This window comes from Sinocyclocheilus grahami, unplaced genomic scaffold (genome assembly GCF_001515645.1).
Source record: "Sinocyclocheilus grahami isolate Dianchi unplaced genomic scaffold, SAMN03320097.WGS_v1.1 scaffold1678.1, whole genome shotgun sequence".
Taxonomy (NCBI): Eukaryota; Metazoa; Chordata; class Actinopteri; order Cypriniformes; family Cyprinidae; genus Sinocyclocheilus; species Sinocyclocheilus grahami.
Genome location: NW_015506857.1, coordinates 201,991 through 223,243, shown reverse-complemented (window position 1 = coordinate 223,243; position 21,253 = coordinate 201,991). Strand labels below are relative to the sequence as shown.

The window sequence follows — 21,253 nt, the reverse complement described above, 5'->3', positions numbered from 1 at the left end:
AGAATGTACAACATTTTTAAAATGTGTAAATTGCAGCGTACAGCATTTATTATGAGGGGGTAGAATCCACAGCTCAGTACTCACTACTCAATACTCATGAGTACTTTTAAATAGGCTACTCTTTTACTCTTACTCAAGTAGTTTTTTGGACAAGTACTTTTACTCTACTCGCACTACATTTTCTGGAAGGTAATGGTACTTTTACTTGAGTATATTTTTTCAGGACTCTTTCCACCACTGGTTCTGACACAGTTGAACTCTTGTCATATTTTATTACCATTTTCTAAACTATAGTGAAAAAAACTGTGATAATGTGAGAAATGTTGAAGGTGTCTGAATAAATTTTGGTTTGACTGTATATGTTTCTTATGTATTTGGGGTGTTTTCCAAAGATTAAGACTTTTTGTGTTTTGTTGATATTGTTAAATTGCTAATGTCTCACCCCAGCTCTGACATGCCGTCCAGGAACTCTTTGCGGCTGAACTCGCACTGCGTCGCCGCTCTAAATTTCCACGCCACAATCAGGATGCTGACACTGGACGGATCCAGCATGAGGTCGTCACAGAACTGCTGGACCCCGTCGATGCCGATCTTATTCTCATCATGTGGATCTGCAGACAGAAGCAGCATAAATAAAGATACAAACACACAAACACACACGCTCAGTGCCACTTACCTTTATAGCGGTTGTACAGCTGATCCAGCTTCTTGCGATCCACTGCTGTTTTCATGGAGTCTCTTCGGTAGATATCTGGGTTCTGGAAGTAGTTATCGGTGGCCGTCTCTAGTCTCCAGTCATTGTGGGTCAGGCAGTAGAGGGCGGTTCTCTCTGCGGCCCGCGTGAAGGACATAAACTGACGGATCTTTTCCTTCTGGGACAACTTCAATTTATGCTGGGGAACAGAAGTTAATGTGAGTGCTTGCTTTCTGAACAACAACACCAGCCTCAGTAACCTGACTGCTCTACTGTTAAATAATAGTTACAGTAAACACAGGTAGTTAGTTAAGTATGTCCTCACTGTGTGAAATTTCAACATGACACGACAGTCACCTTGTATGGAAGGTTGTTTCCGAAGCCTGTTTCAAAAAAAATAAAAAAGGTAATTACGACTTTTATCTCACAATTCAGATTTTTTTCTTCCTTAGTTGATATTCCACAATTCTGTGTTTTTGACCTTGGTAATTCAGAGAAAAGAAATTCAGAATTGCAAGATATTAACTGAGAATTGCAAGAAAAAGTCAGAATTGTGAGATAAAAAGTCACAGTTACTAGGGCTGCACGATTATGACAAAAATCATAATTGTCGATTATTCCCTTGAAATTGTGATTATTACGATTATCACAATTTACATTAAATTATGTTTATACCATTGTTTGATGCAACTGCATGCTGTATTTTAATATGAAAATAAACACACTCTAACTGAAAAACTTTTAGTGCTTTTCTATAGTATTAAGCCTCAAATGTCAAATATACATCGGATTGGTTTCTTCTTTAAATTATAAAAAAAAGTACAAATATGAATGGTATTATAATGTTATACTAAAAACTATGGGAAACCCCTTATGATAACATGCAGAAAGAAAAAAACATATCTTAAGCACACAGAATAACACAAGTGGACTTTGAACGATTAATTGCCGCTTTGAACGATTACGTAATTGTGGCACATAATTGTAATCGCGATTAGAAATTCGATTAATTGTGCAGCCCTAACAGTTACCTTTTTTTTTTTTTTTTTACAAATTCAGAATTACGAGATGTAAAATCAGCATTCAGATAAAAAAGTCAGAATAGCATATACAAGCAGAAAATTTCACTACCCATTCAAACTTTTACCACAATAACCATATTTATGCCAGAATACCAGTTACTAAAGTACAATCAGCTGATTACATTCATAGTTTTTTTGTTGTTTTAATTTCATAATTTAACTATTTAATTATTTTTGATGACAATGGTTACCACGGTTTACCATAGTAAAAGTGTGTGTAGAACAGGGAATTTTTAGGCGTAACTTTGCTTACTATGCTAAACTGACATCATATGTATATGAAATTATGATTATTCAAATACTAAAAAAATTATACATTGTAACCTATACACGAAGAGCCTGATCTGAACGTTAAATCAAACCTTTATAATAAAGTACAATTGTTGTACCATGGTATAGTGATGTATCAGCAGGTAAGTACCATATTCTGAAATATTTTACAGTATTGATTACCACATTCGTATATCATAATGACATTTGCGTGGTATTACCAGAGTACACGTTTTTTTGTCTCTGAAGGGTTAAAGATCTCGGTATCAGTGTATGAAACCGGTTCCAGTGAGGTCCTTTGATTGAAACGCCTTCATCTGACCCTCCATTTCCCTCATAAACTGACGCACGGAAAACATTGTGACAAAGCGACTCGAGCGCAGAACGAGCGTCTGTTTACAGTCATCACACTGCCCCGGTGGCATTTCAGATAAACACTACTGCCCCCCTGCACGAGTCTCTAGTTCGCTCACCTACCATCTTTTCACGCGCTGCTTCATGTCCAGCGGAGATCCCTGTGCGCATGCGCGGAAACCAGCGACCGCTCGTGCTCAGGGGAATTCTGGGATTTGTAGTTTTTCCACCTGTGCGGCTCTCGAAGTAAGCTGACATTTGTTTCACTTGTTTGAACCGCTAATCTTTAATTTTGTGCACAAACACGGCATTGATATAAGTATGGAGTAGTAATTAATTCTGAATTATTTGTAATTACAAAAAAGTGCTATTAGTAATTATACCTATAGCATATTTATAGTCTATGGAAGTCCATTTCTGCCATGGGATGAATGAATGAGACTTTCATATCTAAGTTATGTCTCACAATTTTTACTTTTTTTCTCACAATTTTCTGAGTTTATATCTCACAAATATCATTTTTAAACTCAGAATTCTGACTTTTTTTTAAATTTTGAGTTTACACTTTGCAATACTGAGTTTACCTTTTCCCTCTAAATTCTGAGTTTACATCTTGCAATTCTGTTATTTTCCACCAAGGAATAATAATAATAATAATAATAAAAATTTTATCTCACAGTTCAAACTTTTTTCTCTCGCAATTTCGAGTTCATATCTCACAATATCTCTGACTTCTCAGAATTGTGATTTCTTATACTGAGTTTACCTTTTCCCTCTAAATTCTGAGTTTACATCTTGCAATTCTGTTATTTTCCACCAAGGAATAATAATAATAATAATAAACATTTTATCTCACAGTTCAAACTTTTTTCTCTCGCAATTTCGAGTTCATATCTCACAATATCTCTGACTTCTCAGAATTGTGATTTCTTTTTTTTGTGTCAGATTTTTCTTCTCTGAATTCTCAGTTTGTCTTGAAAATGTGTTTTTTGTTTCCGCCAGGGAAGAAACTAAAATAATAATGAAAAAAAAAGGTAATTGCGACTTTTTATCTTACAATTCTGACTTTTTTCTCCCAATTTTGAGTTTACAACTCACAATTCGGACTTATGGACCTTTTTCACATTTCCGGGTTTCTAAGCAGCGGAAGTCGTCATAGCTCTCAAACAGCACTCCACGATAGTGTTTTCATGACTTGTTTCAATAAAAGGAGAAGAATCGAGAGAGACTGATAACGGCTGTCAGAAGAGAGAACAATGTCAAATTTAGCGCAGTTAGCGTTAACTGGTTTTTTTTTTTTTGTAATTTAATGCAAAGGTAATATAATACAAAGAATAGTGTTATAAATGTAGATACATAAAAAAATACAATACCTTTTCTTCTCAGAATTGCGAGACACTTACAATTCTGCATTTATATAAAAAAAAAATCGAGTTGTGAGATAAAAAGGCGCAATTATCTTTTCTATCCCGTGGCAGAAACAAACTTCCATAACACTTCTGAATTTCTTCCTGGCGCAGATTGAAAACTACAAATCCCACAATGCACGCGCTACTGTTATGATTCAGAACTCATCACGGTTCTGTTTTCAGAGCTAGTTAAATAAAACATAAGGTGAAAAACGAGCACCGAAGAATGACAGCCACCGATCTGTGCCAAAACACAAACGCGACTAATGCTCGTCAATCTTCCGCGAACATTTTGTTCAGTTTAATCGAGTTTGAGAGTGTTTAGTGCGGTCACTGCCGTGGGGTCGAGTCTGTGAGGAGCTGTCATCATCCCCCGCGAGCCGAGCTCGTTACCTGGTCCGGGACCCGAAAGTAAATGACCGGCGCAGCGGAGGACTGACTGGCTGTCCGGGACCCGAAAGTAAATGACCGGCGCAGCGGAGGACTGACTGGCTGTCCGGGAGCTTTGTGTCGTTTTAAGAGCCGCCTGAGCTCGGTGTGCGCGCGCAGCGCTCGCTGTTAGTATGAGTCGTCACAAGAGCGCGATTGTTTCCTTCATTTTCTGACGAGTTCCACCAGTTAACAGCAGTTTACTTACTTACCAGGTATGAGTTAGTACTCCCTTTCTGTTATCGCTGATATTATCTTGCAGAATGTCATTTATCAAATGTACTTGAAGTGGATGATTTAGACAGCCGTGAGTAATAATCTGCGATGTAAAGCGTTTGATGGACGGTCGGCATAAATCTGCCTTATACTTTAAATGATATAGTGATTTACAGTAGTGATAATTCGCGACAAGTCGGTTGGCGTTGGTTAGTTGTTATTAAGTGAAATTATTCTTAAACACCAACAACACGACATCGCTGTGTCGGATGCGAATGCGTGTCATTCTCTATCATATTAAATGTAAATGAAATATTATGTCACATCTCGAAAATATTATCCTTCCTGCCTGTCCTCAGTATTACTAACCATTACCCTGTTAGGGTTAGCTTTTAACTCTGTACTTGTTCAGCTGCAAAAATGATATAACATCTCTTTGTACAAATACAGTAATAGCCTCTTTATGTAGCCTACTCTCACTAGTACTACCCAGAAATTCTATAAAATAATTACCATCAAGATTTTCTAAAAAAGTTATAAAAGACTTTGCAGATGGACCAAAATATATGAAGTTTTTTTTTCCGCACACACACACACAAAAAAAAATTCTAAAGCAAGACTTGAGGTCATCCCGTCTTATCTATTCACTAGACACCCCAGGGCGGTCTTCTTTTTTCCAAGAGCAGGCGATTACATGTTTAGGCTCTAGTAAACAAAGAGTAAACAGCAGTTTTTCATATTTGGTCATTCTAAAATTCAGAGGATAAATGTATAATACAAAGAGCCTGGGGTCAAGAGGGCTCTAACCCTTTGCCAATAATTTGACTTACTATATCCAGTATTTTACACAGAAGCAATTAACTCTGGTGCCCTCCCACATACAATGAAGTAAAGTTCCCTTCTCTTGTTTACATTTATAACATACATCAGGAATATTGGGGTTAAAATGTTGTAACTTGACCAGAGTGATATATTGACTAGTTAACCATTTATACTGAAGCAATCTCAAATGGGTGCTCATTATGGAGCCCCTAAAGAGAAATGGTGGTGGAAAAAAATACAAGATGGGAGGAAAAAATATTTTTCAAAACTTTTGCATTCTCTCGCAAATATATTTGTGTTCTCTCGCAAAACTTGTTGAGTTCAGACAAACACTTCCTCTTTTATTTTACAGCTTGTAGAAGTCCAAACAGCTCCGCAGGTTCACAATAGAGCGGTTCATAGAGTTTTATTTTGAACTTGGACTCATGTACGTATAAAGAAATACAGTCAGCACTTAGTTCAAGGCACCGTTTTGGGACATTCTGAAAGGCTTAACGTGGCTTAATGTATGAAAACAGAGACCTTGGAGGACCAAATTCAGTACACACCTTATTTACAAAGCATACTATTTACAGACAATTAGAATAGCCCAGAATATGAACGTAACGTTCTAAAATACATGTTGTGTTTTTTCCCCCATAGAAAACTTTATAAAGAAAACACTTAACGTGGCTTTAGTCGAGGGCGCTTGTTATTCCAAATGAAGTTTGTGAAAGTTTTTTTTTCCATAAGGGCAAAAAAGGAATGGGGATGGATTGGAAGAGATTTAACAATTTGGATAAAATTGACATTTTTAATAAATAAAGACGTCCAATTATGTAAATAAGGAGTTTTGTCCACCTATTCAGCAGAGCAATTACAGAATTTATAGGATTAAGGATTTAGAGTTAGCCGATATAATTTTATTAACAGTAGGATTCATTTTTATTCCAAGATAGGTAAAACACTCTTGTGAAACTGTTAAAGGCATCTGAACAGGTGGGTGAAGCCTCTCTTCTTAATGGAGGAACAAAAACATAGACTTAGAATTCTTAATTTTATACCCCGAGAATCCCTAAAAAATTTAGCACATTTTATAAATGAGATTACATTCCACATAAAACTTTTAACAGAATAAAATTATTATATAATACATTTCATTCTTGACAGAAAATGTATACAGCATATCTATCATTTTATTTAGAGAAGTTATTGTTTTATATAACATCCATCTTATGCAACATTACATTATCATAATTTCATCAATATTAGCTAATGAACTGAAGTTTGCTGCTTGAGTTTAGTTGTTTTGTGAATGATTGACACGTCTTTCTCGTGATTCAGTGTTGAAGTGCTGATGAATATCATTGTATGTCAGTGACAGCTGTGCGTCTGAACCTGTATTTCTGCAGGATGTAGGTGTGACGAGAGGTACACACTTCAGGGTTGTTTGTCTAGTTAGTGACACACCTCATTCCAACACAGATTTTAGTGTTCATCTATTTGGTGACAGCTGCAGCTTTGGGTTGTGCTGTTCACACTGTTATGAAACAAACATGCCACGGTAGTCAGTGTTACCGGTGTTCGGTTATACTCTACTCAAAAGGCCCTTTATGGCAATATTTCTAAATTTAATGTAAGTGAGTTTGTCTTTGTTTGTTTTGTTGTGTTTTTCATTAAAAAATAAGCATTCGTTTTAAAGGGGGAAATCAAAAGATTTTTTCCATTGTTTAAATTAAATTGTGCCCAACTGCCCATGAACGTCTCAGGTTACGTATGTAACCATGGTTCCCTGAGAAGGGAACGAGACACTGCCTCCTCTAGGGGTTGCTATGGGGAACGCCTTCAGCATGATCGGTGTCTGAAGCATACATCTAAAAACGACAATAACATTGGCCGGTGACAGCCTATGACATCATTACCCTGCTGCGATCACAGTATAAAAGGGCGCCGGGATAACACGTCATCCTCTTCTTTGTCTGAAGCTTGCATCCAAAGCATGGCTAGGAAACTAGAGGATGCAGTGTCTCGTTCCCTTCTCAGGGAACCATGGTTACAACCGTAGCCTGAGACGTTCCCTTTCGAGGGAACTTTGAACTGCATCCTCTAGGGGTCGCTATGGGGAATGGTATACCCATGCCACCATGCTGAGGGGAGTGCATGCCAGAAAACCATGGCGAGCACTAAGTACAAACTCTACCATCCTCTTCTTTGTCTGAAGCTTGCATCCAAAGCATGGCTAGGAAACTAGAGGATGCAGTGTCTCGTTCCCTTCTCAGGGAACCATGGTTACAACCGTAGCCTGAGACGTTCCCTTTCGAGGGAACTTTGAACTGCATCCTCTAGGGGTCGCTATGGGGAATGGTATACCCATGCCACCATGCTGAGGGGAGTGCATGCCAGAAAACCATGGCGAGCACTAAGTACAAACTCTACCATAGCCATGGGAGTTGCCCCAAGGACGCCTTGACGGCTGTCAGTGACATTATCCCCTCCGGGCAAGGGCCTGAGCTGCATACCCTAAACAACTTACCTGATAGTGGCTGGGCTGGGAAGCTTAAGCCTAGGGCAGAGCTCAAGGCTTGGAATCAGAAGAAAGAGATTCCTTTAAGGGGATATGACCAGGTGTCTAAAAAACCACACCAGACCCTGGCCTGTCACCCAGGGGGGGCTACCACCGGTTCTCAATGATCCTGCTCAAAGAACTGACTCAACAGACTTTGGTAGCAACACCCTGCTCAGAAATGTATCAAGAGAGATACATTAGTTGAGTGGAGCCCAAGGCGAGAATCGGGCTTAAGCCAACTCAGAGAAAGGGAACGAAGCTAACAGCGCATAACTCTTACCATACAGGATTTTAGAAAGTGCGCAGAATGCTTAGTGTGTGCACTTACCATAGCATGGATTTAGAAACACCGTTGTTTAAAGGGGTAACCGAGGATGTATTAAGCCAGCCTAGGGGCCCTATGTGACTGGCATGCTCACAGAACAGATTCCGAAGCATCTGCTCACAGATACCCAGAAGGGAGCGGCTCGCTTGCAGGAGGCCCTTCATGATGAGGGGAGCACAGCTAGCTCACTTAACAAGCCACCCGCCAGGGAGGCAGGCGATGGCCCAGCCGCCTGGCATGATTGCTATATGGAGCTCAAAAGAGTGGAGGCACAACTTCAAAAATAGAAGAGGGACTCAACGCTTTGATCGAGAGGGGCGTGCTCATATGAACCCCCAAGGTCATTGCTAAGCTCGACCCCAAGGAGAACGGCTCAACAGGAAGGTGGAGAGAGGCCTAACAACCTGAGGCCGCTACTCAATGAAGCCCAAATGAGCGGAGGACTCGAAGAGAGAGGTCCACAAATGCTCCGACGGGAGCGGCAGGCTCAAAGACAACCCTCTGAGGTGAGGAGAGCACTCCCTGGCTTGACCCAAATAGAGGCAGCTTATCAGGGAAGCAGCAAGTGGCCCAACTACCTGATGTCACTGCCACAGAGCTCAAGAGTGGAGGGTTCAACCCCTAGCAAGGAGAGAGGAACCAAGCTCGACCGAAGCGACCAATAGCCCAGGGTAGAGGACCTAACTCTCGAGTTGAGAGGAGGACTCACCCAGTCTGCCCAGGACCGGCGAGCTCAAAAGGACCCTCCCGCAGTGAGGGAAGCACAGCCATGTCCGGGGGCAGATAGATCACAAATGGGATCCTGCTAGAAGGGGATCGCACATTTCTAAGGGAACAACAGGGTCCCAACATAAAGGCAACTGACCAAAGAGGCAACAGAGACCGGCCTAACACTTAGTTTGTTGCAAATGGGGTTCTTCGGGAGCAGGGCTCTCGGCTCTCAAGCTGAGGCGGTCCCTTACAGCACATACTGGCAGCGACTCATAGCTAACCCTCACAGAGAGGGGAGCACTTCTCCGCTTGACCAGACGGGGGTGCTAGATTAGAAGGGGTAACTCAGCAGGGCCTAATAAGAGACAGTCCACTGGTGCAGCTGGACACGGTCTCATGCTCACTATCTCGATAGAGAGCGTGGGTCCCATATAACCAGACCCGATAGAATCTGAAGAAATAGCAGGGTCCAATTACCATTCATGCGTATAGAGCTTACTGCTCCTCAGAGCAGAAGCACCAAAGAGGGGTTTCCACAGAAACACAAATCCCTCTTACCTCAGGGAACGCAGTGTACTCCAGCCCACTCTGCAGAGGGGTGATTACTGGTTCAACCATAAGGGCAGTGTGACAGTGAGGACTCACGGGCCCGACCGTCTATGGAGCGTTGAGCTCCTCAATGCCTCAGCAAGAGGAGCTCTAGTTTAGAGAACGTGCATGAAGGTTAAGGAACGACTTAAAAACACGAAGCATGTACTCAGAAGAGTACTAGCCCACGAGAAGGACCTGCAGGTCCTGAGGTTGCAGCGTTATACTGGGCACCTGATGCTGGGAGGCTTCCTCAGAAGCCCAGGCTGCGTGACCAAGCCGAAGATGAGGGCTATCACCAGCCTGCATCGAGAACCAATCATTGTAATCGGTCAACAGCAGGAGGTTCTGACTCAGCAGGTGGGTCAAACCTAAAAGTCAGAAAACAGAACAGGTCCGAAGTAGCGCTGCAGAGAAGGGCTATCATCGAATACACAATAACTAGCAGTAGAGTAGATAAAAATGGATCGTACTCGCCAACCATGGCTTCAGCGCATGACTCAAGCTCATGGATATAGGCTGGATGCAAAGTCCGATGCCTGGACCTTCGTGGAATGAAGGATTTAAAGGCAGCCAAGCGCGTCTTGGCCTCCTTAAACTTCACGACCACCATCTCGACGAAGGGCCGAAAAGCTCAGAAGGGGAAACCGGCGCATCAAGAAGAAAGCCCTTAGCTTTCCCTTTACTTAGTGGTACGGAGAGCAAGGTCCGTGGTGCGACGCAACTCAGCCACCTGATGAGGGGATAGACCCTGCCTTTATCCAGGTCTTTCAGCAGATCAGCCTGATAAGCCCGAAGCACTGCCATGGTGTGCAACGAGGCTGTAGCCTGACCTGCTGCCACGTATGCCCTGCCATTCAAACGAGATGTATCCTGAAGGGGTTTGGACGGCGGGGAGGGAGCCTTAAGAGAATATGTCTCCCCCATAGAGAGATAGCAGGCCAGCGTCTCTTCAACAGGGGGCATTTTTTCATAACCATTCTCACGCATCCCCTCGATGTTGGCATAACTAGTATGCTGGAATCTGTGGATGCGGGACGAGAATGGATTTTTCCAAGCTTTCTCGATCTCCACATGAAGATCGGGAAGGAATGGAAGGCTCACCTGAGCTGGAGGGCTATGGCTAGCACTTTCTTGATCCAAAACCTCAAGCAGCTCATCATACGCAGGGCAGGAGTGCAGTGTAATGTGGTTATCTGAGAAGGACATGATTGAAATGGTCTACAACAACTGCAGACAGATCCACACTATACATTTCCTATATAAACAAAAGGAAATTACAGATAGGGAGAAATTTCCCGTCAGGTCCTTTCCATGTTCTCACTGCGACCGCAACGCGCAGCATGCATTCAGATACGCTCCACCCAAATGCTAGATTACCTCGGAAATCAAGCGAGAATGGAAACCGCTGCCGCGAATGCGTCGCTATTCCCGCGAGAGGTGAACGAACACGTGCAAACGATATCTACAAACTCGGGATAGCTAACCCTCACAGAGAGGGGAGCACTTCTCCGCTTGACCAGACGGGGGTGCTAGATTAGAAGGGGTAACTCAGCAGGGCCTAATAAGAGACAGTCCACTGGTGCAGCTGGACACGGTCTCATGCTCACTATCTCGATAGAGAGCGTGGGTCCCATATAACCAGACCCGATAGAATCTGAAGAAATAGCAGGGTCCAATTACCATTCATGCGTATAGAGCTTACTGCTCCTCAGAGCAGAAGCACCAAAGAGGGGTTTCCACAGAAACACAAATCCCTCTTACCTCAGGGAACGCAGTGTACTCCAGCCCACTCTGCAGAGGGGTGATTACTGGTTCAACCATAAGGGCAGTGTGACAGTGAGGACTCACGGGCCCGACCGTCTATGGAGCGTTGAGCTCCTCAATGCCTCAGCAAGAGGAGCTCTAGTTTAGAGAACGTGCATGAAGGTTAAGGAACGACTTAAAAACATGAAGCATGTACTCAGAAGAGTACTAGCCCACGAGAAGGACCTGCAGGTCCTGAGGTTGCAGCGTTATACTGGGCACCTGATGCTGGGAGGCTTCCTCAGAAGCCCAGGCTGCGTGACCAAGCCGAAGATGAGGGCTATCACCAGCCTGCATCGAGAACCAATCATTGTAATCGGTCAACAGCAGGAGGTTCTGACTCAGCAGGTGGGTCAAACCTAAAAGTCAGAAAACAGAACAGGTCCGAAGTAGCGCTGCAGAGAAGGGCTATCATCGAATACACAATAACTAGCAGTAGAGTAGATAAAAATGGATCGTACTCGCCAACCATGGCTTCAGCGCATGACTCAAGCTCATGGATATAGGCTGGATGCAAAGTCCGATGCCTGGACCTTCGTGGAATGAAGGATTTAAAGGCAGCCAAGCGCGTCTTGGCCTCCTTAAACTTCACGACCACCATCTCGACGAAGGGCCGAAAAGCTCAGAAGGGGAAACCGGCGCATCAAGAAGAAAGCCCTTAGCTTTCCCTTTACTTAGTGGTACGGAGAGCAAGGTCCGTGGTGCGACGCAACTCAGCCACCTGATGAGGGGATAGACCCTGCCTTTATCCAGGTCTTTCAGCAGATCAGCCTGATAAGCCCGAAGCACTGCCATGGTGTGCAACGAGGCTGTAGCCTGACCTGCTGCCACGTATGCCCTGCCATTCAAACGAGATGTATCCTGAAGGGGTTTGGACGGCGGGGAGGGAGCCTTAAGAGAATATGTCTCCCCCATAGAGAGATAGCAGGCCAGCGTCTCTTCAACAGGGGGCATTTTTTCATAACCATTCTCACGCATCCCCTCGATGTTGGCATAACTAGTATGCTGGAATCTGTGGATGCGGGACGAGAATGGATTTTTCCAAGCTTTCTCGATCTCCACATGAAGATCGGGAAGGAATGGAAGGCTCACCTGAGCTGGAGGGCTATGGCTAGCACTTTCTTGATCCAAAACCTCAAGCAGCTCATCATACGCAGGGCAGGAGTGCAGTGTAATGTGGTTATCTGAGAAGGACATGATTGAAATGGTCTACAACAACTGCAGACAGATCCACACTATACATTTCCTATATAAACAAAAGGAAATTACAGATAGGGAGAAATTTCCCGTCAGGTCCTTTCCATGTTCTCACTGCGACCGCAACGCGCAGCATGCATTCAGATACGCTCCACCCAAATGCTAGATTACCTCGGAAATCAAGCGAGAATGGAAACCGCTGCCGCGAATGCGTCGCTATTCCCGCGAGAGGTGAACGAACACGTGCAAACGATATCTACAAACTCGGGTAAATGGTGAAGTACTCACCTCCCCCTCAGTAGTCCTGTGAATGCATCACGATGAGCACAAGCCATCTCCTCGTGAGACGAACACGTTCAATTCATGCTTATCCCTCACAAGAAATAAGTAATGGAATGCAGAGCGCATCCAACTCCCTCGAGAGCTGAACACGCTTGCTCTTATCATGTTCACACAGCGCACACAATTCCTCTGCACTTCCGATTTCTCGCAATATGGGGACAGGAGAGCTGTCAGTCAATAAATGGGAAAACAAAGTAACTGGCATTACTTTTTTGAAAAAGTAACTCAGATATTTTCTTGTAAATTAAAAAAGTAATGCGTTACTTTACTAGTTACTTGAAAAAAGTAATCTGATTACGTAACTGGCATTACTTGTAATGAGTTACCCCCAACACTGATGGTGAATGGCATGTAGTGCACTATATAGGGGATAGGGATTGATTTAGACAGTGTAAATATGCTTTCAACTGGGGCTAATGAAGTCTGGTTTGGCGTTGTCACGCGAATTGCCACAGCATGCACAGTCTGCTCCAGTCCAAAGACACAATAGCATGGAGCGGGTCATATGTGTAAATCGACGCAGACCACAAAACATATCAAACCCTTTTGAATTCTACACAGAATGCTATATTTTATAATGATATGGATGAGATTAGGAGCAGAAACTGTTAGACAAACAGCACTGATGAGTAGAAGAGAGAACACCGGTGCCATTCACCAATTAATTAACTTACACACTTTTCAAACTACACATCCTCAGCTTGATTATGATCACTGTTTTGCTTTAGTAACGGTTTCATATTGAATCTAAAGGGTTAAGCTAGTAGACCATGCCTGTCATAAGCTGTCAAACGCTGCTTTACAAAGCTCAATGGCTATGACAGAGCTGTGATATAAATAAAATGCTATCGGCTATTATGGTTATATCTATAAATGTTGGAAATACACACAAGTATTTTCATTTTGCATAAATGCTCATCCTGACAGCACTTAAAAGCTGAATAATTCTAAATGAACTGTGTTATTTTGACAGGAAAATACAACAAAGAATATGGTTTACATGTAGCGTGTCGATTCCGCGTGGTATCTCTCTCTCTTTGCATGTGTGAGAAACACAGCTCTATCAGTAAAGCGACGGCGAGTCGTGCGCCTTCACACTAGTTTACGGTACGTAAAATATAGGTGCGCTGCGTGCTACATACTGCGCATCCATTGAGTACATGACATGATCCATTGAGTGCATCCAAATAGTACAGAACGCTTGACGGAGAGAAACTCTCAAGCGCTCAGTCAGCATGTTTATCGAGTGATATCTGTGTTGAACGCCTCTCACACACACACACACACACTGGCGTGCAAAATCTAAGAATTTATTAGCCAATGGCTAATGTTAGACATTATTTAGTCGCCCAGAGTAAGATTTAGTTGCATATGCGAGTGATTTACTCGCAATGTAGAGGGTTGTTGGAACATCCTAGGCCCTTGATCACGCTATGGAGTTGGTTGTTTACATTTTTCCCCTTACGAGTTTGTTTGGTGTAGCATTCTATATTTATATAGGTATGCTTGGGCTGTTATAAATGTAAAAAAAAACATTTATATATTATATAGAGTTGTTTGGGGTGGGGATAAATGAAACGTGATCTGCGATGAAGTCATAGTCGTGTTGCATTGTGGTTTATATTGCGGCCTGAAGTGTGCATTTGAATCGCTCCCTCGGTCAAAATCGAGTTTGTCCATATAAACTTACCCCGTCCACTTCACGAAGTGGAACGCACTTCAAAATGGCGAGTGTGTGTCTAAAAGTGGAGTGGAACGCAGCCAGTGACTGTCTTTATGAATGGGCCGCTGAATCATTGATTCAAATGATTTGTTCAAAACCACAGATTCATTCAGTAACAAAACACACTGTGTTGATTGAAATTGTTCTGCTCCCGCTTTGCTAAAAACTATTTTTGTTGGCGAAACAGAGCAAAAACAGACAACACTGTGACTAAAATGTAACTCACTTAATACTAACATCTTGTTTGTTGCACTGTTGTATAAAATCACTTCTTTTGCATTCATACTGATGTTTGGGAAAACATTTGTGTCTTGCTCCTGTGATATTGTGAGATATATATAAAAAAAACAAGAACTCTTACAGAGCATTTTTTGCCTCCATATCTTGAATTATATCATAACTGGACTCTAATAGCCTTCATCCCACAGTAAAAATCTCTCAAAACGTGTATTTGTTAGATTTTTGTCAAAGGGGGTTACATAATGTCAGCTCGCACATTGTTAAAACAACAATTAAGATATTATAGTAGACGATAAATATCACACACCCCTAGCTCATTTACTTTTTACATGCTAAACTGTCCAGTGCTTCTCATAGTGTCATTTAATATTGCACACTTTTACCACGGCCACGAGTTGTGATTAAACATACTGGTAGATGTTAATCTCACAGAACAAATACCTTTCTTTCCATTTCTCCTGAAATTTCCAACCTTTCAGGTCAAATGTATTATTTTGGACATGTTTAAAATCAGATGTAACTTGCCACACAAGCATCAGTTGCAGAGCAGCTATCATCAGTTACTTGCTGCTCGAGATTCTGGCGCATTTATGTGTGTTAGGTGTCCAGAGGTGTAACATTAATGCAAATAAATGAGCAGTTTGTTCCACTTTAAATTAAAAATAAAACGTTGTAGGGAATACATTTTAATTTTCAAAATAATGTTTTTATTTATTATTTTAGATAATTGTTCAGATCATCCCGCGGGCCAGATGGGATGCCTTTGTGGGCCGTATGTTTGACACCCAAGAATTACACTAACTGACTTGATGCATTATCCTAACACGGTCCATGCTTGAATTCACTGAACTCTTTAGAACAATCCATTTTTTTTCCACAAATGTTTGTTAATTCAGACTGCATGGCGAGGTGCTTGCGTTTATACACCTGTGGCAATGGGTTGGATTGAAACACCTGAATTAAAAAAATAAGTTCCAACACTTTTGTCTGTATAAGATTAATGATAGATAGATGGATAGATAGATAGATAATGTGTGGAATGTGGTGTAATTGCAGAATCATTGTTTGTTTGTTTTTTCTTTCATGAGCTGATGGTCAGATTCATTTACACTCCTTGCGCTCTATCTGAATGTCATATAATTGTGAAGGAAATGTGTGGCATGTGATGTGATCTGATCCAGTGGACAGCAGATGGTTGTTGTGTGATGTGTGATGGTTATTGTTGTTCAGGTGTGGAAGATCTCGCTGCAGGGCTCTGTATATCTGAGTCTGCTGATGGTGGCCGCTGGACTGGTCTGGGGTCAGTTGCTCGGCCTTCATCCCACACAGACCGTCTTCATCTCCAGCTGTCTATCTCTCTCCAGCACTCCGCTGGTGTCTCGCTTCCTGGCTGGAGGATCCAGAGGAGAATCAAAAGAGGGTGAGATCATAGATACCATGTTAGTGACGTTCAGCTGGAGATGAGAGGGATCTGTCTGTGTTTATGATTGTGTGTGTGTTCACACAGGTGAGCTGGACTACAGCAGTGTTTTGCTGGGCATGCTTGTCATGCAGGATGTGCAGCTTGGCCTGTTCATCGCTGTGATGCCCACATTAATTCAAGGAGGAAATGGAGACACAGACAGGTGAATCAGCATGCAGATCAATCACTGACAGTTACATGATGATGATTATTTTATCATTTTATTTTCTTTATACAACATTAGGAAAATCAGGCCCTTTCTTTTCAGAACATGCAACACAACTCCTTGTTCAAGCTCTTGTTCTATCCAGGCTGGACTATTGCAATGCTCTCTTGGCAGGTCTTCCAGCCACTTCTATCAAACCTCTACAATTAATCCAAAATGCCACTGCAAGATTCATCTTTAATGAGCCGAAAAGAACGCACGTCACACCTCTGTTCATCAATTTGCACTGGCTAACAGTAGCTGCTCGCATAAAATTCAAGGCATTAATGTTTGCCTACAAAACCACCACTGGCTCTGCACCTAAACCTTACCTAAATTCATTACTTCAGAGTTACAGTGGGTACGGAAAGTATTCAGACCCCCTTAAATTTTTCACTATTTGTTATATTGCAGCCATTTGCTACTCTATCAGAAAATCCTGAAGGAGAATGTCCGGCCATTAGTTTGTGACCTCAAGCTCAAGCGCACTTGTGTTATGTAGCAGGACAATGATCCCAAACACACCAGCAAGTCCACTTCTGAATGTCTCAAGAAAAACTAAATTAAGGTTTTAGAATGGCCAAATCAAAGTCTGAACTTAAATCCGATTGAGATGCTTAAACAGTCCATTCATGCTCGAAAACCCTCCAATGTGGCTGAATTAAAACAATTCTGCAAAGAAGAGTGGGCCAAAATTCCTTCACAGCGATGTGAAAAACTCATTGCCAGTTATAGCAAACACTTGATTGCAGTTGTTGCTGCAAAACGTGGCACAACCAGTTATTAGATTTAGGGGGGCAATTACTTTTTCACGTAGGGCCAGGCAGGTTTGGACAGCTTTTTTCCCTTAATAAAATAAATAATCATTTAAAAACTGCATTTTGTATTTACTTGCATTATCTTTGTGTAATATTAAAATTTGTTTGATTATCTGAATCTTTTAAGTGTGACAAATAAGCAAAAAATATAAAAACCAGGAGGGGGGCCAACACTTTTTCACACCACTGTATATACAACCGAGACTTGTCATTTGCACTTACATATTGTTGCTCTTTTGTTAGTTTTGATTGCTTCTATTGTCCTCATTTGTAAGTCGCTTTGGATAAAAGCGCCTGTTAAATGTGAATGTAAATGATTAACGTGAAGGAACGACCTAACTATCACAGAAGAACAAAGCCATGTCAAACTGTATTTAATCCTTAATAATTATTAAATAATAATTCATTCTGGCACTCTCACACACTTACATTCTCCTTTCACATGCATACATTTCTACTCTCACACACATACATTCTCCTTTCACATACATATATATAGAATGTATGTATGTCTGAAGAAAATATGTGTATGTAAGAGAAGAATGTATGTATGTGTGAGAGAGAGTATAGTGGAAACGGAAGGCAGGTCAGGCGCGATCAGGGTCACCGGGACAGGTCCTGATCAGTATGGCTGAGGTAGATGAGGCGGCCGCAAAAGTATTTCAGCAAGCTATCTGGGTTTAAAGGGGTCATATGACGTTGCTAAAAAAGAACATTATTTTGTATATGTGTTGTAATGAAATGTGTTTGTGGTTTAAGGTTCAAAAAACACATTATTTTCCACATACTGTACATTATTGTTTCTCCTCTATGCCCCGCCTTTCTGAAACGCATCGATTTTTACAAAGCTCATCGTTCTGAAAAGCAAGGTGTGCTGTGATTGGCCAGCTATCCAGTGCGTTGTGATTGGCCGAATACCTCAAGCGTGTGACAGAAATGATACACCCCTACCATACTGTGATGATGCCCTGTCAGGCCGGAGCGATGATTCAAAAACAATAAAACCCATTATAAACGAGGCATTTGTTGCATCCAGTGGGGATATAGTTACTGATTATAATGACTTATACTGTCTTTTTACGCATTGCGTTGCATCGCGCTGCGTAAACATAAAACCAAGTAAAAGTTGTGAAGTAAATACAACTTAACCACTGATTTCTAGTCGTGTCCTCTTTTGGAAGGCTAAACAAAGTAGTTTCGCTTTCACAATGAAGCACACAGCGTCTCCATGACATGGCGTCAATACTACAGCGAGAATCAAGTTAGGCCTTCTTTCTTTGCGTGTATATATATATATATATATATATCATATTCGTGAAAAGGTTGCATGGCGCCCTCGTCCCTTGAGCGAGTTGTGATTGAGGATTCGGGCAAAGCCTCAGTCGTGTTGCCAGATACACGTATTATAAGCGTCTATGGATTTATTTATTTTCTTTTTTCCCACTTAATTTAGGAAATGAATAAAGTGGGAGGTTGCAAGTTAGGGACAGTGATATCCAGGGTTGGGAGGGTTACTTTTAAAATGTATTCCGTTACAATTACAAATTACTTCATTAAAAAAGTATTCAGTAACGTAATCCAAGTACCACAATATAAAAGCAACGTAATCTGATTACTTTTGGATTACTTCAAGTTACATATGTAAATAAGTCAAAAAAGCAATATCTAATATCAATATCTATGCAGATTGGCTACAGTTTAATATTACCGTTTTATTTTTATAATTTTTTTAATTTCTTTAACATGTACAAGTAAAAATAAATATAGTTTATACACAACATTATAAAATGTACACCATATACATATTAGTCTATTTTAAAATAAGCCTACATGTCGAAATGCATGTGAAATGCTATGATCTTTATTTATTTCATTGACTGATCCGGGGTGTGGGGACTCGTGTTAATTTCTCCTTTTTCCAGCTCATTTTCTGTTCGAAAACGTACACACAACTGCAGTCATGCACAGCCATGGAATTTTAAAACACTAACAAACACTAAATTTGAGCTAACATCATGATTTCCATGCTAGTCGGACTCGTACCTGCAAATGTTCAAGTTGGTTGAGTAGCCTTTGTTAAAGCAAGAGTTTTCATGCGTAGCTTACGCTGTACAACTATGTTATTTCCTTTATTTTCACAGCGTGAAGCATCATAATTAATGTACTGTAGAAGCGTCTCATCCCGCGTTTGAGGAGAGTAATTGTAGACTGGTGTTATTTGCGCACGCACCAGGAGGTGGCTCACGTGAGTCAACGTGTCAACAGAACCAGGAACTGTGCCCCGTTAAATATATAGTTATTATGTCAAAAAACTCATTTATTTAATTTTAAATGAAACAAATGTAATCCTGATAGTATTCCCACTTTTTACAAAATGTCACTGTATTCTGAATACTTTGTTTTTTGATGTAACTGTAACAGATTACAGTTTCTAGATTTTTGTATCCTGATTACGTAACGCCGTTACATGTATTCCGTTACTCCACAACCCTGGCGATACCTTTATATTATTTCCATAACTCAAGATTTGAACTCATTGCGGTTTATTTATTTTTAGATTGTTATGTTTGTTTTTCAATATCTGGCAATGCCGGCATTTAAACTGACAGTAATCAAAAACGAACATGTTAAAAACAGCGTGGGCAGATTATTCCTGGCTGACAGGATGCAATTTGGTAACGCAAACGTAGTGATCATCATGATATATGATCTGTAAGACAGATGCACTGAAGACGGACACAAAGAGGAGAGAATAGTCGCGCAAGCAGAGAAAACACTGTACCAGACAGAACAAATTCATTGTTTGCCATGCTCGAAATACTGAAAGAAAACCATAATTATGGAATTAGGGTGGGGGTTAATATGGATGTATTTCTGAGGAGAACTGACTCTTCAGAAAAGTTTCAATGGCATTTTCTTTTTCCTCTTATCTTCGTTAAATACATATTAAAGGAGTGTAAATGAGCGAAGCGCTGCATACAGCAATAACCCAGGAAACCATATTGCTACTGTTCTATAAGAACCACCTGCTGTCAGAGATTGAATTTGCATTTTCATCAGAATCAGAAAGAGCTTTATTGCCAAGGAATTTGTCTTGGTGTCAGGAGCTTCCAGTACAGAAAGTAGCCTACAGACATAGTGCAGTCATACATATAATTAAGGTAATAAAACACTAACAATAATAAAGAGTAATAATAAAATATTCATTCAGCCCGTCTGATGTTTTTGTTTTGTGCAGTTGCTTCATGTTGCATATATTTGTGTTTGTTTGTTTAAGGTTAGTTTGGCCAGTAACAGAGTAAAATAAACATTTAATAAATGTAAAAAAATAAATAAAAGTAATAAAAACTAAATAAATTGTCAACGAGTATGGGAATCAGCTCATTTGATTGTAAAAAAAAATAATAATAATAAAAAAACAATCGGCAATTGGAATCGGTCATTAAAAATCCTGATCGGTGCATCCTTAACTGGAATAGAGTTAGACCTACCTGAAAAACCTGAAAAAGCATGGTTCATTTCAGTTTTATCTTTGAACTATTGTACCTGTTTGTGCAAAATGGTTATCATTTATTTCAATACAATGTTAATGTCAACAATGAAAACAATAAGTCTTATTTATTGATTTATTGATTGATTGATTGTGGCAAGGCCTGAGAAAATTTTGCCAGGGCAAATAAAGTATCATAACACTTGTACACAGATCTGTAGAACACGTAGGTTACATAATGATATTTTAAAATTAAAAACTTAACATATGTAGTTGAAAAGAAAACAGGATGACTTTGAATAGCATCAATGTAAAATTGTGAGGATGAGCTGAGCAAGTCTTGCACATGTATTTCCTGGTCTGAGAGTGACTTCCTGCTTAAACAGGAAGTAATAGATACCAAAAAAAAGGTAGAAATGTATGTATGCGAATGGAGAATGTATGTGTGTGTGAGAGTACAAATGCATGTATGTGAATGGAGAATGTATGTGTGTGTGAGAGTACAAATGTATGTGAATGAAGAAT

At 40.9% G+C, this 21,253-nt stretch overlaps 2 protein-coding genes across 5 annotated transcripts in view; one reads left to right on the top strand and one right to left on the bottom strand.

The window, feature by feature from the left end:
- Window positions 1-4,447, bottom strand: part of LOC107571990 (DCN1-like protein 2) — a 7,526-nt gene extending 3,079 nt beyond the window's left edge. Inside the window, exons 1-3 of one of the 4 annotated variants that reach the window (XM_016258396.1) lie at window positions 4,279-4,447; window positions 677-893; window positions 443-611 (exon numbers count right to left, since the gene is read on the bottom strand). In XM_016258396.1, the coding sequence (XP_016113882.1) occupies window positions 443-611; window positions 677-851 (344 nt within the window). In that variant the 5' untranslated portion in view covers window positions 852-893; window positions 4,279-4,447. Of the gene's footprint in view, window positions 1-442; window positions 612-676; window positions 894-2,267; window positions 2,498-2,519; window positions 2,672-4,278 lie in introns of those variants that run through there. The other 3 variants (XM_016258392.1, XM_016258394.1, XM_016258395.1) reach the window with 3 other exon arrangements.
- A 7,806-nt stretch (window positions 4,448-12,253) lies between these two features.
- tmco3 (transmembrane and coiled-coil domains 3) lies at window positions 12,254-16,382 on the top strand. The gene is made up of 3 exons (XM_016258388.1): window positions 12,254-12,409; window positions 15,984-16,173; window positions 16,261-16,382. Exons 1-3 carry the CDS (start codon window positions 12,254-12,256, stop codon window positions 16,380-16,382), a joined length of 468 nt encoding a protein of 155 aa, XP_016113874.1.
- The last annotated feature ends 4,871 nt before the right edge of the window (window positions 16,383-21,253 follow it).

Bases quoted from the DNA above. Each gene is read 5' to 3' on its own strand.
- tmco3 (XM_016258388.1), top strand. From the start codon at position 12,254: ATGCTGGAATCTGTGGATGCGGGACGAGAATGGATTTTTCCAAGCTTT. The intron at 12,410-15,983 runs GCAGGAGTGCAG...ATTGTTGTTCAG, and splicing joins AGCAGCTCATCATACGCAGG to GTGTGGAAGATCTCGCTGCA. The intron at 16,174-16,260 runs GTGAGATCATAG...GTGTTCACACAG, and splicing joins CAGAGGAGAATCAAAAGAGG to GTGAGCTGGACTACAGCAGT.